General features: G+C 34.7%; 3 protein-coding genes and 1 pseudogene across 5 annotated transcripts; 1 reads left to right on the forward strand and 3 right to left on the reverse strand.

The window, feature by feature from the left end:
• Positions 1 to 344: 344 nt before the first annotated feature.
• Positions 345 to 2,148, reverse strand: LOC120279407 (annotated as a pseudogene).
• Positions 2,149 to 4,475: 2,327 nt separating this feature from the next.
• LOC120279036 (copper-transporting ATPase HMA4-like) lies at positions 4,476 to 10,535 on the forward strand. 3 transcript variants are annotated; one of them, XM_039285875.1, is made up of 9 exons: positions 4,476 to 4,598; positions 5,133 to 5,439; positions 5,904 to 6,649; positions 6,969 to 7,440; positions 7,522 to 7,689; positions 8,396 to 8,650; positions 8,738 to 8,860; positions 8,962 to 9,447; positions 9,856 to 10,535. In XM_039285875.1, the coding sequence occupies exons 2-9, from the start codon at positions 5,182 to 5,184 to the stop codon at positions 10,276 to 10,278; spliced, it is 2,931 nt and encodes a 976-aa protein (XP_039141809.1). In that variant the 5' UTR covers positions 4,476 to 4,598; positions 5,133 to 5,181; the 3' UTR covers positions 10,279 to 10,535. The 3 variants fall into 3 exon arrangements, with proteins under 3 accessions (XP_039141809.1, XP_039141808.1, XP_039141807.1); XM_039285874.1 differs by having other exon boundaries at positions 5,161 to 5,439; XM_039285873.1 differs by having other exon boundaries at positions 5,173 to 5,439.
• A 61-nt stretch (positions 10,536 to 10,596) lies between these two features.
• On the reverse strand, positions 10,597 to 11,421 carry LOC120279038 (snakin-2-like). Its single transcript, XM_039285876.1, has 3 exons — positions 11,226 to 11,421; positions 11,101 to 11,143; positions 10,597 to 10,984 (listed from the first exon to the last, which is right to left on the reverse strand). The coding sequence occupies exons 1-3, from the start codon at positions 11,316 to 11,318 to the stop codon at positions 10,803 to 10,805; spliced, it is 318 nt and encodes a 105-aa protein (XP_039141810.1). The 5' UTR covers positions 11,319 to 11,421; the 3' UTR covers positions 10,597 to 10,802.
• A 1,732-nt stretch (positions 11,422 to 13,153) lies between these two features.
• LOC120279124 (glycerophosphodiester phosphodiesterase GDPDL4-like) lies at positions 13,154 to 18,541 on the reverse strand. Its single transcript, XM_039285991.1, is given in 10 exon segments — positions 13,154 to 13,678; positions 13,763 to 14,228; positions 14,493 to 14,635; positions 14,896 to 15,183; positions 15,308 to 15,346; positions 15,817 to 15,898; positions 15,900 to 16,319; positions 16,422 to 16,534; positions 17,055 to 17,348; positions 18,478 to 18,541. Coding segments are annotated over 10 exon segments (2,217 nt in total). The 3' UTR covers positions 13,154 to 13,370.
• Positions 18,542 to 19,779: the final 1,238 nt, after the last annotated feature.

Genomic DNA, 19,779 nt, shown 5'->3' on the forward strand with positions numbered 1-19,779 from the left:
TACTGTTACTCATGATCAAGTAAAAGGTAATTTATATATAATGCTTTTAATTATTACTGAATATGGTAATATATATATATATATATATTAAGCGCGCAGTAGACAAATTAAAAGAAATGCTTTATATATACAGCTAGCAGACCAACATCCAAACTTAATAGAATTCAAGGAAGCAATTAAGACACAACCAGAACCAGTACTTCTGATCCACTAGCTCTTAATTTGATGAGAAAAACATATTGCATTTGTTTAATTAATTAACTTCTCCAATACATTATACTTATTATAGCTATTTATAAGTTTAGCTCAATGTTTCAGATAGAACAATTTGAAACTTAACTGGACAACATGTAATTAAACATATATGATAAACTAATTGAATTATCCATCAATATCTTATAATCAGTACCAAATATATTACTGATCAACAAAAGAGTAACTAGCTAATTAATTATAATACTCCATCATCACCATGATATATAAATCATATCTCAATGCAATACTGTTTCATTAGCATTCGACTTCGGAGGATGCTTCATCCTCTTCGTCAAGGCAGTCGATGCCATACGCGGCATGGCCATGGCCGAAGGCCTTAATATGATCTTTGAGAGACCTCTTGTGCTTGAAATCAGACCCACAAAGGCAGTACCAGAGCTTGCCACAATTCTTCTCATGAGTCCTCCAATCACCTCTAACTGCAAATGCCTTGCCGCATTTTCGACACATAAATGGTTTGATTCCATGTTTTCTCTTGTAATGTGTCTGAAGAGTTCTGAAGTCTTTCAATGGCTTTGATCTTGGATGATCAATGTTGTTCCTACAACCAGGAGCACAACAGTAGCATGGCAACCTTAGCATTGCTGTTGGTTGTGTTCCTCTCAGTGATTCAGGGCCTCTTCTATACTGTGATCCATGCCCCCACATATGCATCTATATATTAAAAAAAATTAATTAATTAATTAATTAATTTAGAGATCTCATCTTGTTAATTTGAAACTTCAAATTAATTATATAATTTACGTGGTACGTCAAAATAGTCAAGATCTTGATAGCAAAAATAGAAGTACATGAAATCTAAAGCATGAAACAGATTCAATGGCAGAGATAATATATAAGACTGTTGGCAAGTCTTCAAGAGGAGTACTTGGAGGTTCATTGACAGCCATACTGTTCAAGTGCAGAATTGAAAGAGCTGGGAATTAAAAATGTTTTTATTAATTACTACATGTTAATTTTTTATAGTTTTTCTACACAACTTCCATTACATCATGAAGAAGAAGATCAAAGAAGTACTACCATGGAGCAGTACATGAGAAAAATATTATATATAATATATATATATATATATTACACACACACACACACACACATGTACACTAGTATATATTGAACTATAATATATATTGGAAAAGGAAATTAAGGGAAAGAAATAATTAGAAAAGCAAACCTGCATGTTGTTGTATCTGTTGAAGGTTTTGCAGCAGACTGGGCATGAGAACTGAGTTGGCCCTATGAGGATCTGAGAAGGAGTAGGGATCCAGTACTGGCCCTTGTTAAGCTTTCCTATTGGAAATGAACTAATGTCATGATCATGATCTTTATGATCATCTTCTGAGCCACTGTTGTAGATGATGAAGCAGCTGAGAGACTTGAGATAAGATCAACTGCCTTAGTAGTAGTAGTAGTAGTAGTAGTGGTACTAGTACTACCACTGCTACTACTAATAATTGGGTTAATTGGAAGACCAATATGAAGAGAAACAGTAACAGCTGCAGCTTCTTCATTCTCCTCTTCTTCCTCAACATCAATCATGCAGTACTCTTTGTCCTTTGCTTCATATTGTTCTTGAGGTCTTGTAGGACTGAGACTTAGGAGAGGCAGTGCCTCTCTTATGGGGGGAGAGTGTGGAATATCAGCTGGTAGAGGTGGTGGAACTTCATGAGATTTAGTGCTGATCATGTAGTTGTGATTGTAGTTGTAGTTGTAGTAGTGATGAAGAGAAGCAAATAAAGGATGAGGATGTTTGAAGTATGGGTCTGCCATGAGAAAGACTTGCACAAGCAGTTAGAATACTAGACACACTACTATGAAATATGAATGAAATAAAAGGAAAGAATTAATAAAGTGAGTGCAGAGCAAAGTAGGAGAGCTAGCTATATAAGTTCAAGGACTTCAAGTGATCTTCATCTATATATATATATATATATATATATGATCAGAAGAAAAGAAAGAGAATGAAGATTAATTAGGGTTTCATGCATATTTCACAGTTTTCAATATGGATTTGAGATATATTGGAAGATAGGGACCATAAAAGCTAGATTTGATTTGATTCAATATGTATATATATAAATATATATATATAATTAATATATATAAAATATATATTTTGCTGTAGGTCTTAGTGCTTTCAATCTCTGTAACTGCAAGCTCTACTGCTCCAGACATGCATGGCCACAATCAATAGACACGCACTTGAATGTGGACAAACTTCTCCAAAAAAAATAAATTCAGTGGTTCGTAGTGGTTTGTATATTTGATTTTAGTGTTCTTACATGACCAAGTACGTCCTTTGTTTAATGCTTAGTTTTTTTTGTTTACTTCAAACTAATTATGATATGCATCAAAATTAATGTCATAGTTGCATTTTTAACTTATACCTTTGTGATGAATAAGTAGAAAATAAGAGTACTAGTACTAATGTTTGTATATATATATATATATATATATATATATAGCTATATATATGGCTTGAATTATGAGTTAATGCATGGTTCCAAAGAAGCTATAGAAGCATTGAAGTTGTAGGGTCTCAAACCGACAGACAAGGTTCAAGGTAGGTGGGGTGCTAAGGCATGGAGACAAACATAGACTTAGGGGCTTTTTGAGTTTTGGCTGACCTAGACTTTTCAGGAATGGTATATAATACATGGTTTTATACCTTAGACTCCCTAACTAGTGTTTCTATACCTAGTACTACTGTTTGTCAAACTTAATTGCTCCCTTTTTTTATAAAATATCCACTAATTTTTTAAAATCATTTTTAATTCAAAATAACATTTATTTAATCATATTTTAAAATATTATATATATTAATTATGTCTTAACCTCATGTATGTTTTATTAAAAAAACAGGTTCAAATTTCAATTCAGATCAAATGAAAATACATATTTATTGAGGGATTAATTCCACATCGGTTGAGTTGATTTATTTATGGATAAACTCAAAATTATTTAACTCCATCAATATTAAATTTGTTCAGTAAATTCTAACCAAGTACAAGACTGTTCACTAGTGAGTTTAAAAAAATAAAAAATCAAAAGAATTTATGGGTCTTTCATAAGTTTATTAGGGAATACAAAGTGCCTAGCTCTAATTAAGTAAATTTGCATTATATCTATTTTATGTACGCGTGTGATCATTGTGGTTTGCGCTACTTAATTTATTGCAAATATATAGGTACAACTCAGGATGTCGTATTCATATAAGTAAGTCATTGGCTTTGTGTGTGCCCGTCCTGCCCTTAAAGATGTGGAGGGCCATGTACAACCTATACGAATTCCAAGCTGGACTCCTGAGTTTTTCTTCTTGTTCTTCTTTTTATTTATTTATTTTATTTTTTTATTTAACATATTCATGTATAAGTATATAAATTTATAATTTATGATAAATAATTAAAAAATTCCTTTAATAAGTCTTTCTAAACTTTAGTTTAATTATATTTAAATAATATTTAATATTTTTAATATGCCATTGTTCTTTTAGTTTATTAGCACTGTACTTCTTATGTAAAATGTTTATGTTCCTGCTAAAGAGACATATTTGAATTTTATCCATGTACGTTTCTAATATAATTCATCTATTTTATTAAAAAATAAAAAATAAATAAATAAACGAGATCATGATCTTTTATTGTTCCTTCTTTGCTTGTTTGTACGGTTTTTATTTCAATAAATTCGTGGTTGATTCATTTTATTAAAAAAATCTTTAATTCAAAAAATACAAAACTTTAAAATGAGGTAGATGAATAGAGGAAAGTGTGTATAATAATAATAATAATAAAGTACAAAAATTAAAACTCTCAGCTATTTTTTTCAACAAAGAATAAATTAATGAAAAACAAGTGAAAAACAAATTTTTTTTTTCATTTCACACCCTACCTTAACTTGATTTTATATTACATCCAGTGATTTTGCACTTTGGCCCCCGGTTGTTTCCCAATTCTCTTTTCCAGCCTTAGCTCATCCAAGTTGAACAGCGCCAATCATTGAAACCTTTTATCCCCGCGACATCTCTTTACAAACCTCGTCACGCTTACGTGGCGATATTTCATTCACCGATGACCGTGTATTATCTAAACCAAGAGTCACGTGATCATGCCACGTGTACATACGTCTCGAATACTAGACGTTAAGAATTCGAAAGTTTAAAAAAAGCGCACTATAAAAGGGCGGTCTAAACCAGAGAACGCACCAAAAGCTGCGCGCGTCTCTTGACGTCGTGGTCCTGCCGACCTTCTTCTCTTCTGAAGAAACCCTAGATTTCTCATCGACGGTGCCGTCCTTCTAGGTTTTTCCTCTCCGGAGACCCCGATTAGGTACTTGTGGCTCTGGATTTTGCTGATTTTAGGGTTTTGTTGTTGATGATGTTGTTGGTTGATCGGATTTCCCTGATTGTTCGATCATTTGATTTTTGGGTTTGGTTTGGGTTTTTTTTTTCATGTTTCTTGGTTTGTCTGAGCATCGATTTGGTTGTGTTTTTGTTTTGATTTCTAGATGTGATTCTAATGGTATTGCTAGTGATTGTTTTTTTGTGCAGAGTTGTTGAAATTTGAATTCGGGGAGGTTGAGTTTCGGTTTAATTCTATTATATTGAAGTATGCTTTAATTGTGGATTGTATGCTGGAATTATGTTTCATTGGATCAAATTAGTATTCGTTCATGCAAAGGGAATTCAAATTCCATTGTGTATTGTTGTCCTAGGATTGTGGAAATAAAAAATGTTTGTAATTCAGAATCTTTGTGTTGTTCATTCAATTATGAACTATGTTATGATATCTTTCTTTAATATGGAGAGTAAAATCTATGCTTGGAAAATTTGGATTTGATGTTTTTAAGTTTTTTATGCCCAGTATTTGTTTGTTTTGGAGGATAACATAGCTTGGATATCAGGAAGGACTAATGGAGCAAAATGGGGAAGTTGGCCTTGAAACACCACTCTTGCAAGACTCTGGAAGTGCATCACTTAATCATTCACAAGATGGTTGGAAAATTAAACAGAACACAAGGAAGCTCATTTTCAAGATTCAGGGCATTGAGTGTGCATCTTGTGCTGTGTCAATAGAGTCTATGGTGGGAAGCATGGATGGGATTGATAATATTGCTGTGTCACCCCTTCAAGGCCAGGCTGTAATCATTTACAAACCTGAAATTACAAATGTAAGTACAAGATAATTGAAACTCCTTTGTTATTGCATAAATAATAAATATGTGTACGTATAGGACTCTGTTGTTGTTGATTATGAATTTTGGACTATCAAGCATTATATATAAGCCACTGTTATTTTTTATTGTGAATTTTGGACTATCAAACATTCTACATAAGTCACCAATACTCTTGATTATGGATTTTGGACTATCAAACGTTCTATGTAAGTCACTGTCATTCTTGATTATGAATTTTGGACTATCATACATCACCCTTTAATTGATTAAGCTCATATATCCGCTTTGTTTATTTCTTCTTAATAATGTTGCTAACTGTTTCTTGTATACAGTATCATTGTAAATTCTTCACAGTTGATTTAGCTTTGTTTCTTGTTGCACTTGAACATATCATAGTTATATACACCTACCATAAGAAGGGAAAAATACAATATTGATTAAACTAATATATCAACCAGGCAAGATCAATCAAAGAAGCCATTGAGGATATGGGTTACCAAGTTGATCAATTCCCAGAACAAGTAATAGAAGTCTGTCGTCTTCGAATTAAGGGAATGGCATGCACCAGCTGTTCAGAATCTGTGGAGCGAGCACTTCTTATGGCTAATGGAGTAAAAAAGGCTGTTGTTGGCCTTGCTCTTGAAGAAGCAAAGATCCATTTTGATCCTAACTTAACTGATGCCAATCACTTGATAGAGGCTGTTGAGGATGCTGGGTTTGAAGCTGATCTGATTAGCTCTGGGGATGATGTGAATAAAGTGCATTTAAGAATTGAAGGTCTTCAATCTTCAGAAGATGCAATCCTTATTCAGTCATCTCTTAAGGCACTTGAAGGTGTGAATCATGTTCAAATGGATGAGGAAGGTCAGAAAATTACAATTTCTTATGACCCTGATTTCACTGGTCCAAGATCGCTTCTTCGGTGCATTCAAGAAGCAGCACGCAACCCAAATCAATACCATGTTAGCTTGTATACCCCTTCTCGGCAAAGGGAAACAGAAAGGCAGCATGAAATTAAGGGTTATAGGAACCAATTTCTATGGAGTTGCTTATTCTCATTTCCTGTTTTTATCTTCTCCATGGTGCTTCCTATGATTCCTTCTTATGGGGATTGGTTAGATGGCAAAGTATACAACAATCTGACTATTGGACTGTTACTGAGGTGGACTTTCTGCACACCAGTACAGTTCATTATTGGGTGGAGGTATGAGATTATTGCATTTGTAAGAGTTACTTTTCCTACTAACCTAATTAAGATTTTGTGACCAAGATGTGCTTCATTACAGTTTACTGGATTGCTGCTATGACGGATGTGTTTATTGTTTTTTTTTTCTCAAAGAAAATGAATTCTCATATTTCCCTTTTTTGTTAGAACTTGATATAACTTTGCTATTATTTTGTGTCTTGTTCTCTTTGACATGGCTCTCTAAAATTCCATGCTTTACTTCTTTTGGTTGATTTAAAAGTTATCTTCTTCCAATGGTTTTGTCATAATGTTGATTAATTTGTGGCGTTGTATTCAGGTTTTATATTGGAACTTATCATGCTCTTCGGCAAGTTTCAGCTAATATGGATGTTCTTGTTGCTATGGGGACAAATGCTGCATATTTTTACTCTGTATATGTTGCGATAAAAGCATTTACCTCAAGTTCATTTGAGGGACAAGATTTCTTTGAAACAAGTGCTATGTTGATATCTTTTATTCTTCTTGGAAAATATTTGGAGGTTGTGGCAAAAGGGAAGACGTCAGATGCTTTGGCAAAGTTGACAGAGCTGGCTCCCGATACAGCTGTTTTGCTAAATTTTGATGCAGATGGCAAAGTTATATCAGAAATGGAAATAAGCACTCAGTTGCTTCAAAGAAATGATGTGATAAAGATTGTCCCAGGTGCAAAAGTACCAACTGATGGGATTGTTGTAGAGGGTCAGAGTCGTGTCAATGAGAGCATGATCACAGGAGAAGCAAGGGCTATTTCTAAGAAACCAGGGGACAAGGTATGTGGTAGTATTTATATCTATGTCTATTTGCAATTTCAAATACTGTCTATTATTTTGTGATTCATATGCTTTGATCAGGTTATTGGTGGAACAGTCAATGAATATGGATGCATATTAGTCAAGGCTACTCATGTGGGGTCTGATACTGCTCTGTCTCAGATAGTTCAGCTAGTCGAAGCCGCTCAACTTTCAAGGGCACCCGTTCAAAGATTGGCAGATAAAATATCCAGAATTTTTGTTCCAACTGTGAGTACTTTCTATTCCTGAAATTTACAACTTTGTTGGTTATTCATTTACAAGCTCAAGGTAGTGAGATTGGAAAATTAATTCTCAACTTACCATGGAGGTATGGTGATATTATTATCCCAAACATGACCTTCATATGTAGTGCATGTTCATTTCTTGCACTATTGTCTATATCGTCAGTGATGAAATATTGCCAAGGTGGAGTCTTTCTCTGAAAGGGATATTTTTGGCATTTGGCATTTGGCATTTTGACATTTTTAGTTGTGCTTCCCTCAGAAAGGATCCCATGGTAGGAACATTTGGAGATTGAAACTCTGAACTTTATTGTATTGATTAAGACTCAAATTGATTCTAGTTTGGAAGCCCAAGGCTGGTTTTAGGAGGTGCACATAAAACAACATATGTATTGATGTTTTCACGTGTCCTGAGAACTGCAAGACCCTATACTAACAATTTGTTATTGCTGAACCGTTATCGTCTCTTCCCCACTATCCACTTAGGAATTTAGACAGACAGAGGCAAACTTGAAGATTCCTGTAGTTTTTGGCCCGAAATAAAAAATCTTTCCATTTTATGTACCTATATTTTAGAGAAAGTCTCCCAACTAGGTTTGAAAATGGATTGATTATAGAATTACTGTACTTACAGAAATCAGTTGAAGCATTTTCTTCATCGTAACTTCTCTCTTTCAAATCTATGTCTACAGGTTGTGGTAGCGGCGTTTCTTACATGGCTTGGTTGGTTCATAACAGGAGAAGTGCACCTTTACCCACGTAGTTGGATCCCTAAAGACATGGATGGGTTTGAGCTTGCACTACAGTTTGGGATATCAGTACTTGTCGTTGCCTGCCCATGTGCTCTAGGTTTAGCCACCCCTACTGCTGTCATGGTTGCCACTGGGAAAGGAGCTTCTCAAGGGGTCCTTATCAAGGGTGGAAATGCCCTTGAAAATGCGCACAAGGCAAGTAAATGGGAGTTTTGGCCGCTATTTCAATTTGCTGATGGTATCTTATAACGAGACACTTATATTACTTGTTTTGTAATGCAGGTAAAAGCTGTTATCTTCGATAAAACTGGAACACTGACAGTTGGAAAACCTGCTGTAGTTAACACAATGGTTTTCTCGAATACACCACTACTGGAATTGTGTGACTTGGCTGCTGCTGCAGAGGTATTCTTTTTTATTAACTTCTGGCTTAGGAAGTTCTTTCAACGGCTTACCACTGCATTTGAATTATGTACTTATATCTTTAGATTTCCAATCTTCAACAGGCTAACAGTGAGCACCCCTTTGCTAAGGCTATTGTGGAATATACGAAGAAACTCCATGAGCAGTATGGGATTCACACTAATCACATAGTAGAGTCCAGGGATTTTGAAGTGCACCCTGGTGCTGGAGTTAGCGCAAAGGTAGGAGATAGAACAGTGCTAGTTGGGAACAAGAGGCTTATGCTTGCTTTTCAAGTTCCGGTATCACCTGAGGTTCAGGCATATGTATCAGACACAGAACATTTAGCAAGGACTTGTGTGCTGGTTGCTGTTGATGGTGTACTCTGTGGAGCTTTTGCTGTGTCTGATCCTTTGAAGCCAGAGGCGGGGCGCGTTGTCTCATTTCTAAATTCCATGAGCATCTTAAGTATCATGGTAACTGGAGACAATCAGGCCACTGCCACTGCAATTGCAAATGAGGTTGGAATAAGTAGAGTGTATGCGGAGACTGACCCAGTGGGAAAAGCTGACAGAATTAAAGAGTTACAGGTAATGGACTAAACTCTAATGTTTGAACTTCAAATACTAAAAGGTATGTTGTTTCTTTGGCAATTTTTTTGCATGGGGTGCGTAAATTGTTTTTGTTCCACTTGGGTTAAAACCAAGTTATTTCAGTCTGACAAATCAATCAAAAAATCATATTCATTTAAAATGACATCTAAAAATTAATGGCTTGAAGTTGGACCAAGAGTAAGAGGCTAGGCCTTACGTCAAGCCTGGGAAATTTTAGATCAGGTATATGCCATATGTAATTCAGTTTCTGCATTGTGGCAGTTTCAGATACTTAAAAAGAAAGATCATATTAAAGATTCATCTTGAAAGTGTAGTAATTAATAACTCTTCAAGATTAACAAACAGTTTTCTTTCATGATTTTAAATGTTCAATAACTAATGCAGATGAAAGGATTGACTGTGGCAATGGTTGGAGATGGAATTAATGATTCACCAGCCTTAGCCGCTGCAGATGTTGGGATGGCGATTGGTGCCGGGACCAACATTGCCATTGAAGCAGCTGATGTGGTCTTAATGAAGAGCAACCTGGAAGATGTTGTCACAGCTATTGATCTATCAAAGAAGACACTGTCTAGGATTAGGCTCAACTATGTCTGGGCTTTGGGATATAATATTTTAGGCATGCCAGTTGCTGCTGGGGTTCTGTTCCCTTTCACTAGAATCCGGCTCCCGCCTTGGCTTGCCGGAGCATGCATGGCAGCGTCATCTCTCAGTGTGGTATGTTCCTCTCTCCTGCTTCAGTCTTACAAAAAACCATTGCAAGTTGAACATTCTGAGAAACCAGAAGACTCATCAAACAAGGTATGAGCCATCATCCTTGTTATTTCTTTTCCTACCAAAATGGATTGTGACCTAACTATTGCCATCCATTTCTGTGACATGTTTCAATAATAGATGAGCTAATCAGCTCATCTTTCTCTACATTGTTGCATTAACCACATGAACTCGTTTTCCCACCCATTTGTATGTGATTTGTTAGATGGTGCAGACTTAGTTAAACTTAAACAACTTGGATGACACTTGAATTTTATTGATATATGTGACAAGCATAAGCATTGTATGTATACTCTATCGATATCCATTTTGTAGCATGCTTTTTTCTGGAATATAATCTTCACTCTCACAGATAGTAATTCTATGATTGGCACTCCTATTCTACACATAGGACAGTAGTCTTACAATACAAACAAAGGGAGGACATGGCTATGTCTCCCACTACATAACTTTATTTGTATATAATATCAAGAGGTGTGTTTGCTATGCTTCCAATTTATTTATTAATCACCAAGTAGGAAGCATAAGCATGATATGACACTCAAGCGAGATTAGATTTAAGGACACTTTTTACGCCCACCATGAGTGGTCATGTTAGCATAGCAAGGGCACTGATCTGTGTTTCCAGAGGTGCCTGGTGGCACGCAGTTGCACCGTGCACAACACGTTCCACATGCTCGCATGCACAGGTTTTGCCTTGACGCCAGCCTGCACCTCCCACTGCATGCCACTCCACAGTCTGCATTCATTATACTCAATTTAACAAACTTTCATGTCAAGGCTCTGTGTGTGTGTGTGTGTGACATGATATTTTGAACCGGGTTAGCTAGAGTTAGGACATGGGAGATAACAAACCTATGGTTGCCAAGAGAGATTTTCCTACTGCTCCTTGGCTCGCCTGAAAATACAGTCACAATTGCATGAGCATAAACAGAGGAACAAATAGACAGAGTTTATAATATGTAAAATGATTAATTGACCTCTTGATCCTCAAATGACTCATGGCTTGGTTCTATGAGATTGAGAACCAGCAAACCAAGAAGGATAGCAAGTAAAACTCTAGAGAAAACCATAATGTATTTATGTAATGATATGGTGAGCCAGAGATGTTGAGAATGGAGCAAGGGAAAGGCTTTGTATATAAAGGGTAGGGAAAGGAAGGTAAAGGGTAGAGATTTGAGTGACACCCACCAGCATTAATATAGTGGAGGATGCGTATTGACCAGTGGCAAGCACAGAATGAGAACATTCTAAACATAGTTCACTTTTTGGGAAAGATAAGAATGATAGCCAGCATTGGGGTAGCTGAAGGATCAAGGATGTGATGGTTTTTTTATCTAGCACTCTTAATTTTTATCAAATTTTATTAAATTTTGTTGTAAATACACTCATGACTCATCTGTGAGTGTTATTTAGGTAAAAAATTTTAATTAATAATTATTAACTATTAAAAGTTTACAAATAAGATGTAAATTAGGTTAAGTACTAGAAGGCGCCTTAAAACTGCTAAACGTGTGATGGGCTAAGAAATGGATTGATTTGGCCCACTACAACTAATGAGTACTCTTGTCCAGCTGTCCACTTGACAGGGATTTGGTGTGTTCCAGCTGGTCATGCCTTTTTCTTTGCTTATCCATGAAATTACTAAACCGAATTATTTTGAATTTGGCATTTTGTGATCTTTAATGCACATTATTATAATGTGAAGAAACAAACCATAAATAAATAAATAAAATGAAAATTAGTTTGAATAGTTTGATTAGGCTCTCACTAATACCTTCATATCAAATAAGTCATGTTCACTGGTGTATTCTTTGGTAGTGAGAGAGACTGAACTTCCCAAACAGTTCAATACTATGTTTTGGTGGTCCGATGATATAATTGATTGATTGATTCTATGAATTGTTTTCCAGCCTAAGTTTCTACAATTAGATCAACTGATGGGACTGTTGTTCACTGTCCACAGCCACCTTTTTTTTCCTTTTTTTTTATAGCTTTTTAAACCAATAAGAAGTTGACACATGTAGCATGCCAACCACTATTCATATTTACAGCTAATATGTACAAATCAAAATTTATTAAGAAAAAGACAATGGACCATCAACATTTTTTGTACTGTGTGTGAATGTGAATTGGTTGAAGTGGACTGATTTCTTCTTGCTTTGTTTGTGAATTTCACTACTTCCAAATTTGATTAGTGGTTGGATTTTTTAACAACGACTAATATTTGCAATAATCCATTCATCTTTGTAATAATAATGATGATGATAATTTTGGCAATTTTAAGTTCCAAACAAATAAAATTGTCACACCTAAGACTAGGGTTGTTCATAGGTGGGTTCACTTCAGTTTCAGTGCAACTTTTAACCTAATTAAAGTAATCAAGAAATATATTTTCTAAAATGAATGAAACATAGTTAATTTGTTGGAAAACTTGAATTGAATTAAATGGAAAATGATTAGGTTCACATCAGATTTTTATCTGTTTTTTGCTTTAGTATAAGACTTCTTTGTTTGTGCTTAAAGGAATAATAATCAAAGGGAGTTGAGAGTTGAGTGGTTTTTATTTTGTTGGACCAAAATATAACTTTAAATCAATCACTAAAAATTCAAGTATTTAAAAAAAATTTAATTATGAGTATAAATTGTTTAGTTAAATATTATATAAGGATACATATGATTTGATTATTTTAAACTAATTAAATACATTTTATAAACGGTGGTTTTATTCATTTTTTAGCAAGCTGAACCAAACCAAAACTCAAAACAGGTTTAAAAATAAAAAAAATAAAAAATAGTTCCGTTCAGTAGCTAATTTACAATAATAATAATAAAAAGACTCATTTCTTCCTGCTAAAACTCATATGAAACCTTACTGCAAACACATAACAAACTCATTTCCTTCATAAAACAAAAATATCATAATAAATTCCTCATAACAATTCATGCATGCAAGTAATAGTGTGAGACAGGTTGATGCTTTGATGTTCTGGAGAATGGATAGAATGAACAGAAGAACAAAATAAAATTACATAAATAGAACTGCAGCAAAGCAAAATAGCTGCAATATTTAGCTTCAAGCACATGATTCAAATTTACAAACAAATATACGGCAACCTAAACTCTCAGACGAACATGAGATATCCAATTAGCATAAGCACGGAGACGAGAAAGCTTGATACAGCGGAACATCGCTGCCCGGCCGAAGGCTGGGTTGTTGGTGCCACTGCATTTTGCACAACGGTCGAATTTAATGGCATCAGTGAAGCCGGCGGTAGTGGCGGCTCTATCACGTCAGAGACATCCAGGACTTGCATTGGCGCGAGAGCCGGAGGCTGTGCTTGTGGGTCGATGAGTTGCAGCAGGCCGCCGACCTGAACAGGTCTCATGTAACCAGGAGCATCTTCATCACTGAGTTTTGCGCAAGTATTTTCTGCAAGCGCATTGTATTACAAGTGTTGTTTGTAACACAAGTCTAGATAAAATTAAGGTGGAAATTGGAAAGATCTACACTTACTTTTGTATGCGACCGCCGTCCCTGGATTATCAGTAATGATACCATCAACACCGGCTCCTTTAACAAAATTATTGATCTCGACAACAGGGTCTGAGAAAAAGTCCCATGCTTGCGATACAAACTCATTCCTGAGAAGATATACATGCACGGAGAGGCGAGCGGATTGTAATTTCTTAACCAGCTCGGTTTCCCCGGTGATGAACGCAAGGCTTTGAGGATATATAGATTGCTTTTGTACAGCCACAATGTCAGCAAAGTGTTTGATATCTGTTATAGAGGAATTATCTGCGTCACCTATGGATTCATCGACCTTGTAAACAAGCTTGCACTTTGTCTTTTGCTTCATCTTCATCAAAACAGCACTACTACTTGACTGAATTAGAACTTCCTGATCGGTTTGATTCAAAGCACTCATAACCGCATCGGTTATACTGTAATTTAATTTTTCCGCCAGAAAAGACGCATGCTGCAGCCAGACAGAAGAATCAATTTTTCATGGAGCCATTTGTAAGACATGCAACATTAGAACATGACTGTACTTTACTTCTTGAGGGGAGTATATATGTAGTCAAATGTTTTTGTCAGCCTATGGATTGTACTACAGTATTGCATGAAATTGAACTACAAAGTAATATTGGTATTTGCAGCTGTAAGTTCGAATTAAGACGGATCCCATAACAAAGAGTAATTACAGTATAGTGTAAATGATAGCATATGTGGATGACCTCACCTCAATGCTTATCAAGACACCAGCAAGAGCCTTGTTTCTTTTACCAAAGGCCAGGAAATCAGATAATGTCATGAAATTTCCAGCATTCGTGAATCGTGGGTTTCGCATCAGCACGTACTTTAGTTCAGGGTCTGACATTGCAGCTGCAGGGAACAAAAGGATAGCAAATTTCTTATATATAATTCTTCATGATCAAGAGAAAAATTTTACCATTTTCAGCTAACATACAGTAAAGGTTATGGAAAGAGGTAAATACGAAGTAGCTAATTCATCTAGTTCTATAATCATATAGCATAGATAGTTTTTCTTTTTTCCCTTTGATCATCTATTACATACTTGGTTAACCAAATGCAAATCAAGAAACTCAACCAATGAAGTAGATTAAGGACCGAAGTAAACTTACGCTTCAAATTCTTCTGAATTTCATCCCAAGTTAGATTAAAAGTATAAATTCCGAGGCCCTTCTGAATCTCTGGAATACTAGAAGAACGAATATTGAAGGGTGATTTTGTGACTGTAGTATCATCCATGAGATTTATAGAACTCATGCAAATTAGAACGCCGTCTTGTGTCACTTGAACAGGACAGTCTATAATATCAGCACCATCGGCAACAGCTTGCTGATAAGCCAAATCAGTGCAACCTGGGTAGACTCCACTGGCTCCATTATGAGAGACAACCACTGGCTTTGCTGTAGCACATTAGATGAAAAAGATAAAACCTGAAATTACTTAAAAATCTAGAGTTGATCCATAGGCCAAGCACAGGGTCAAACAAGAATCTAGGGGAAAACAAGAAAATTAAAATAAGCCTACCATTTACTGAAGTGTTCTTGTTTGCGTGAGAAAAGCAACCTGCAGATCAGTGGAACATCTTCATCAGAAAAACCAATAGTCCCATTTTTCTGAATAATATCACAGTAAAAGTAGATTAAATTGTTAATGGCATGTGAATTCTTAGTGGATTAAGGATCATCATTATGAATGATGCAAAAAGATGTTGAGAAGGATATAATAGAAGTAAATATGCCTTGTAAAGGTGTATGTTACCACAGAATCCATATTTTACACATATCAAAACTAAAAAAGGAAGCACTATAATTAAATGGAAGCAACAAAAGCAAGCATGACATCGAAGTAGACAAGCAAATTGTATTGAAAGGACAAGGAAAATGCAAGTATTATGGAACTACAGCTATTGTTATTTCAAGTTTCATCAAAGTCAGAGCGCAAGCTTCTTGTAGAGAAAACTTTTTTTGTGGAAATGTAAGACACTTAACAGATAATTAAGAACATGAACATAAGGCACAAAAGCTAAACATCACCTATTGCTTCCGAAGCAGTGACAGGGAAGTCTGTCAGCACACCATCAACAGAGAAATCCCCATTGTCAACGAAATGAAAGAATCTCCGCAAGGGGATCATAGCTGTAATTGTAGCTTAAAACAACATCATTGGCAAATCCTGAAGCAAAAACTTTCAGTTCTGCTTTATGAGCATCTGAGACAAGAGAGGTGTGAGGTTGTAGATAGAGATCTGATGTCACTGGCCAAATATATTCCTTAGGAACAAGAATTCCTGATGCAAAGGTCTTGACAAATGTAAGATTTTTTAATAGTGAACCATATGTTTGGTTTGTGGAAGGCTCAATTATGTCTTGCCCAAGAAAGCGGAAAACAAGTTCTGTCTTGCTTTTTCTGAATCTCGGAGCTATACCACGCAAGAAAGTCACTTCTGGCGATGAGACATAATCAATGATAACACGTTTGGAAAGAGAGATCAGATAGTTCGTCATACTCAAATTATGCTGCTTATAAAACATATCATGCTGCAAAAAAAGCGGACAACGGATGGTAGTTGGTTTTAAGTTTTAATATCAAGCAAAACAAGTAGATGAAATCATGAAATAAATAGTTTCCACTGCTAGTACCTGAATGTTCAACCAAAAGGATGGTGGCTTAACTTGTGTCTCCACATCTTCAACAGAAAGGATGTGAAAATTACCATCAAACTTATCAGTTCGAGACAGCACCTCTTGTTTTACTGTTCCATTTTGTCAGGAACTGTCAGTTAGTGATTTACACATCTTCAAAACCAAGTAGTACATCTATATAATGTAGGAAAAAAGATATAATAGGAATGCCAAAATAAAGTGAACAGCCTTCATCGGCTTAAGATCCAAACGAAAAAGATGACGGGAAAGACTTCCCACTAGTGACTAATTGAATTTAAGTAAAAAGTACTTGTGTCTCAGGATAGAGACATTACAGATGCACCACTCTTCAAAAATTTGCAATATGTATTGTAAAAGTGTTGAATCAGCACATAAACCCATCCATCCCTCATTAATCTTACCAAAAAAAAAAAAGTTCAAATGGACAACCAAAAGTGCGCTAATTTTACCTTGAACTATCAATCAACAAATGCTTAAAAGGGACAATGAGCACCTTATTACAACAATTAGAAATAGTTCGAATGAGATGCAACAGTTCATATTGTTTGCTTCCATGCAACAAAACAGAATCCAACAGTCCAACTATAAATTTAAAACAACTGAACTTACAGAAAACTTGTGATAAATCTTTCATGGTGTAATCCACAGAAAACCATCCTGTTGTGGGCACACCATTGACGACATAACTACTCTTTCCATCAGGGAAGGCGTATGTGATGTAAGTACAATTGTCCATAATGATTTCTGGTAGGCAGATGCCAACACCATCCTTTGTCAAACGGACATCACACCATGAAACAGTATCAGGTGAACCAGCAATATAAGCGAAAGCATAAGCACTTGAACTGGAGTCCGGAAATAATCCAGAAAAACCACCCCTTGCTGCAACTATAGGAACATCACCTGCAAGACAGGAAGAAAATTAATTAACTACATTACGAAGAAGCAAGTTATAAGTATATGCTACAATGTAGAACTAGCTTTGGGCCAGGATTTTTTGGTTCATAATTCAAAGAAAATAATATTGTTCCATAAAGTGATCCTGACATTCTAGATATCATCTCAATAGTTGAATTTTTTTTTTTAGAATATATTCCTTTATAAAGAGAAATCTCATATGATATTTTCACTTTAGAAATTGAAAAGCAACTCGATCAAAAGTAAGGGAAGAAGTACAACAACTCTTCTTTTGGGGGAAAGATGCATGTTTTTGCTTGGATAAAAGAGCTCGGAACTCAATTTGATTTAAATATGAAACAAGCTGTCACAGACTAGGAAGATATATAAATTTTTAGATTAAAGAAAGAACAAGTTTTCAAACGGACTACTTAAACAAGATATTTTTTCAACCAACATCTCAAAATAAACAACTAAGAACAAGACATTCCTGTTTTGAAGTGTAACTTAATAAAGTTGCAAGCAGTGAAGCATACCAAACTAGATTTAGCCTTATAACTCAGTAAGAACAAGACACTAAAACCATTAATTTATCTTCAAAAGAACTTAAATTTAACAATCATGTTTTTTTTTCCCCCTTTAACAGCTGAGAAGAGAGATGAACAAATAGGGATAAACAGCGACGGTACATTTCTCCAATAACCAAAGATAATTACACATCATAAATCAAAGAAGAAATCTTTTATTGTGCGAAATTTTTTTACTAATAATAGTAATAAATAAACAACAGTACTGTAATACATACCAAATATTGCCCATTTTTCCATCAGAATAAATACCAAAATGATCAGATTCATATACAAAAGAACAAAACTATGCAAATTCAACAAAACACATAAAAAGATCTCATTTTTATCAAATCATTCCCAGAGCCATCCATCCACAAACTCATGCACAAAAAATCCACCTTTCCCAAAATCAACTTGCAGAAATAGTGAAACAACCAAAATCACATCCAAAAACCAATTTATGAAAACCCAACCTTCCCAAAATCACAGCAGTAAAACCAGAAAAAGAAGAAGAAGAAGAAAAAATACCAGTATAAGTAAGCCAAGGAGAAGAGGCCTTAGAATGCCTGGCACTGTGGGCAGTGAAACAAAGACAGAAGCAAGAACACAGCAAGCAGGGAGAGCCCCCATGAGCTCCTCCTCAGCCACATTGTTTCCAAGCCAAGCCAAGCCAAGCCAAAGTTCGAGAATGAGATAATAATTTGTAAGCTTCAGAAGGTGGTTGGCAGCTCTAGATTTTGGAGAAGAGGAAAATGGAAGGAAGTGTGTGTGTGTGTGTGTGTGTGTGTGTGTGTGTGTGTGGGGTCCACATTCCAGCTGTGTTTTCTCTGTTTTCTCAAATGATAAGAGCTACATGCACCAACCTTCATGGTTTACCTTACCCAACTAAAATTTCCTATTTTTGGGAAACACATCCAGATTAAATAAATAAATAAATATAAAAAAATAATAATAATAATCTAAGTAAGTCTCTACATTATTTATTATTATTCTCTAAAAATATTTGATTTAAAAGTTTAACACCGTTTAATCGTTTGTTTATTTACATAAATACTGTAGTTGAATCATTATTTTAACGTTTGTATATTTATATAACATTATAGAATGAGTTTTCTATACAGTTTATGATGATCAAAATCATAGGATTGTGTGGACCTCTTTAGATTTAAAATTTAGAGATCGTTTGGTTTGCGGTAATGTAAAAAGATTACCACGTATTACGTGGTAATCTGAAAATATTATCACGTTTGGTATTACACCGATAGTAATATGGATAGTAATATCACATTATCAACTTATAAATATTACCAAAAAAAATAATAATTCTATTACCACCAAATTTAGTGTCTATCTTGGATTATCATAGTAATCTTATAACTTTTTTAAGGATATCTGTAGATTACTTCTCCTCGTATTTATATTTATATTTATATTTATGTTTTTCTTCTTAATTCATAACACTGGATGGACTTAAACCTTTATATCTTTAAAGTAGAGGATAAAATAAAATACTAACTACGATATTTTTTGGAATGATATTATTTATCAATTTTTTTAAAATTAAAGATTTTAATGTTTTAAACTTAAACTAAAATGTTATCTAATTTTTATATAAAATTTTGTTGCTTATATGTATCATTAAATTTTGTTGTCTATAATAGTTTTTAAAAAGAGATATTCTCATTCCAAAGAAATTTTATATAAATAAAAAAACAAATTAAAATTAACAAACAAAAACCTATATATATACATATAATATACTTTTATGGTGCATGTGAATGTGGGTTACACTCATATGGAACTGCTTGTTTTTAGTTTAATGATAAAGAAATATAAATAAATAAATAAATAAATAAATAAATGAATAA

The sequence above is a fragment of the Dioscorea cayenensis genome, chromosome 16, assembly GCF_009730915.1.
Source record: "Dioscorea cayenensis subsp. rotundata cultivar TDr96_F1 chromosome 16, TDr96_F1_v2_PseudoChromosome.rev07_lg8_w22 25.fasta, whole genome shotgun sequence".
Lineage (NCBI taxonomy): Eukaryota > Viridiplantae > Streptophyta > Magnoliopsida > Dioscoreales > Dioscoreaceae > Dioscorea > Dioscorea cayenensis.

Bases quoted from the DNA above. Each gene is read 5' to 3' on its own strand.
- LOC120279036 (XM_039285875.1), top strand. From the start codon at position 5,182: ATGGAGCAAAATGGGGAAGTTGGCCTTGAAACACCACTCTTGCAAGAC. The intron at 6,650-6,968 runs GTATGAGATTAT...CGTTGTATTCAG, and splicing joins CAGTTCATTATTGGGTGGAG to GTTTTATATTGGAACTTATC. The intron at 7,690-8,395 runs GTGAGTACTTTC...CTATGTCTACAG, and splicing joins CCAGAATTTTTGTTCCAACT to GTTGTGGTAGCGGCGTTTCT.
- LOC120279038 (XM_039285876.1), bottom strand. From the start codon at position 11,318: ATGGTTTTCTCTAGAGTTTTACTTGCTATCCTTCTTGGTTTGCTGGTT. The intron at 11,144-11,225 runs GTCAATTAATCA...CTGTATTTTCAG, and splicing joins AGTCATTTGAGGATCAAGAG to GCGAGCCAAGGAGCAGTAGG. The intron at 10,985-11,100 runs GTTTGTTATCTC...TAATGAATGCAG, and splicing joins ATCTCTCTTGGCAACCATAG to ACTGTGGAGTGGCATGCAGT.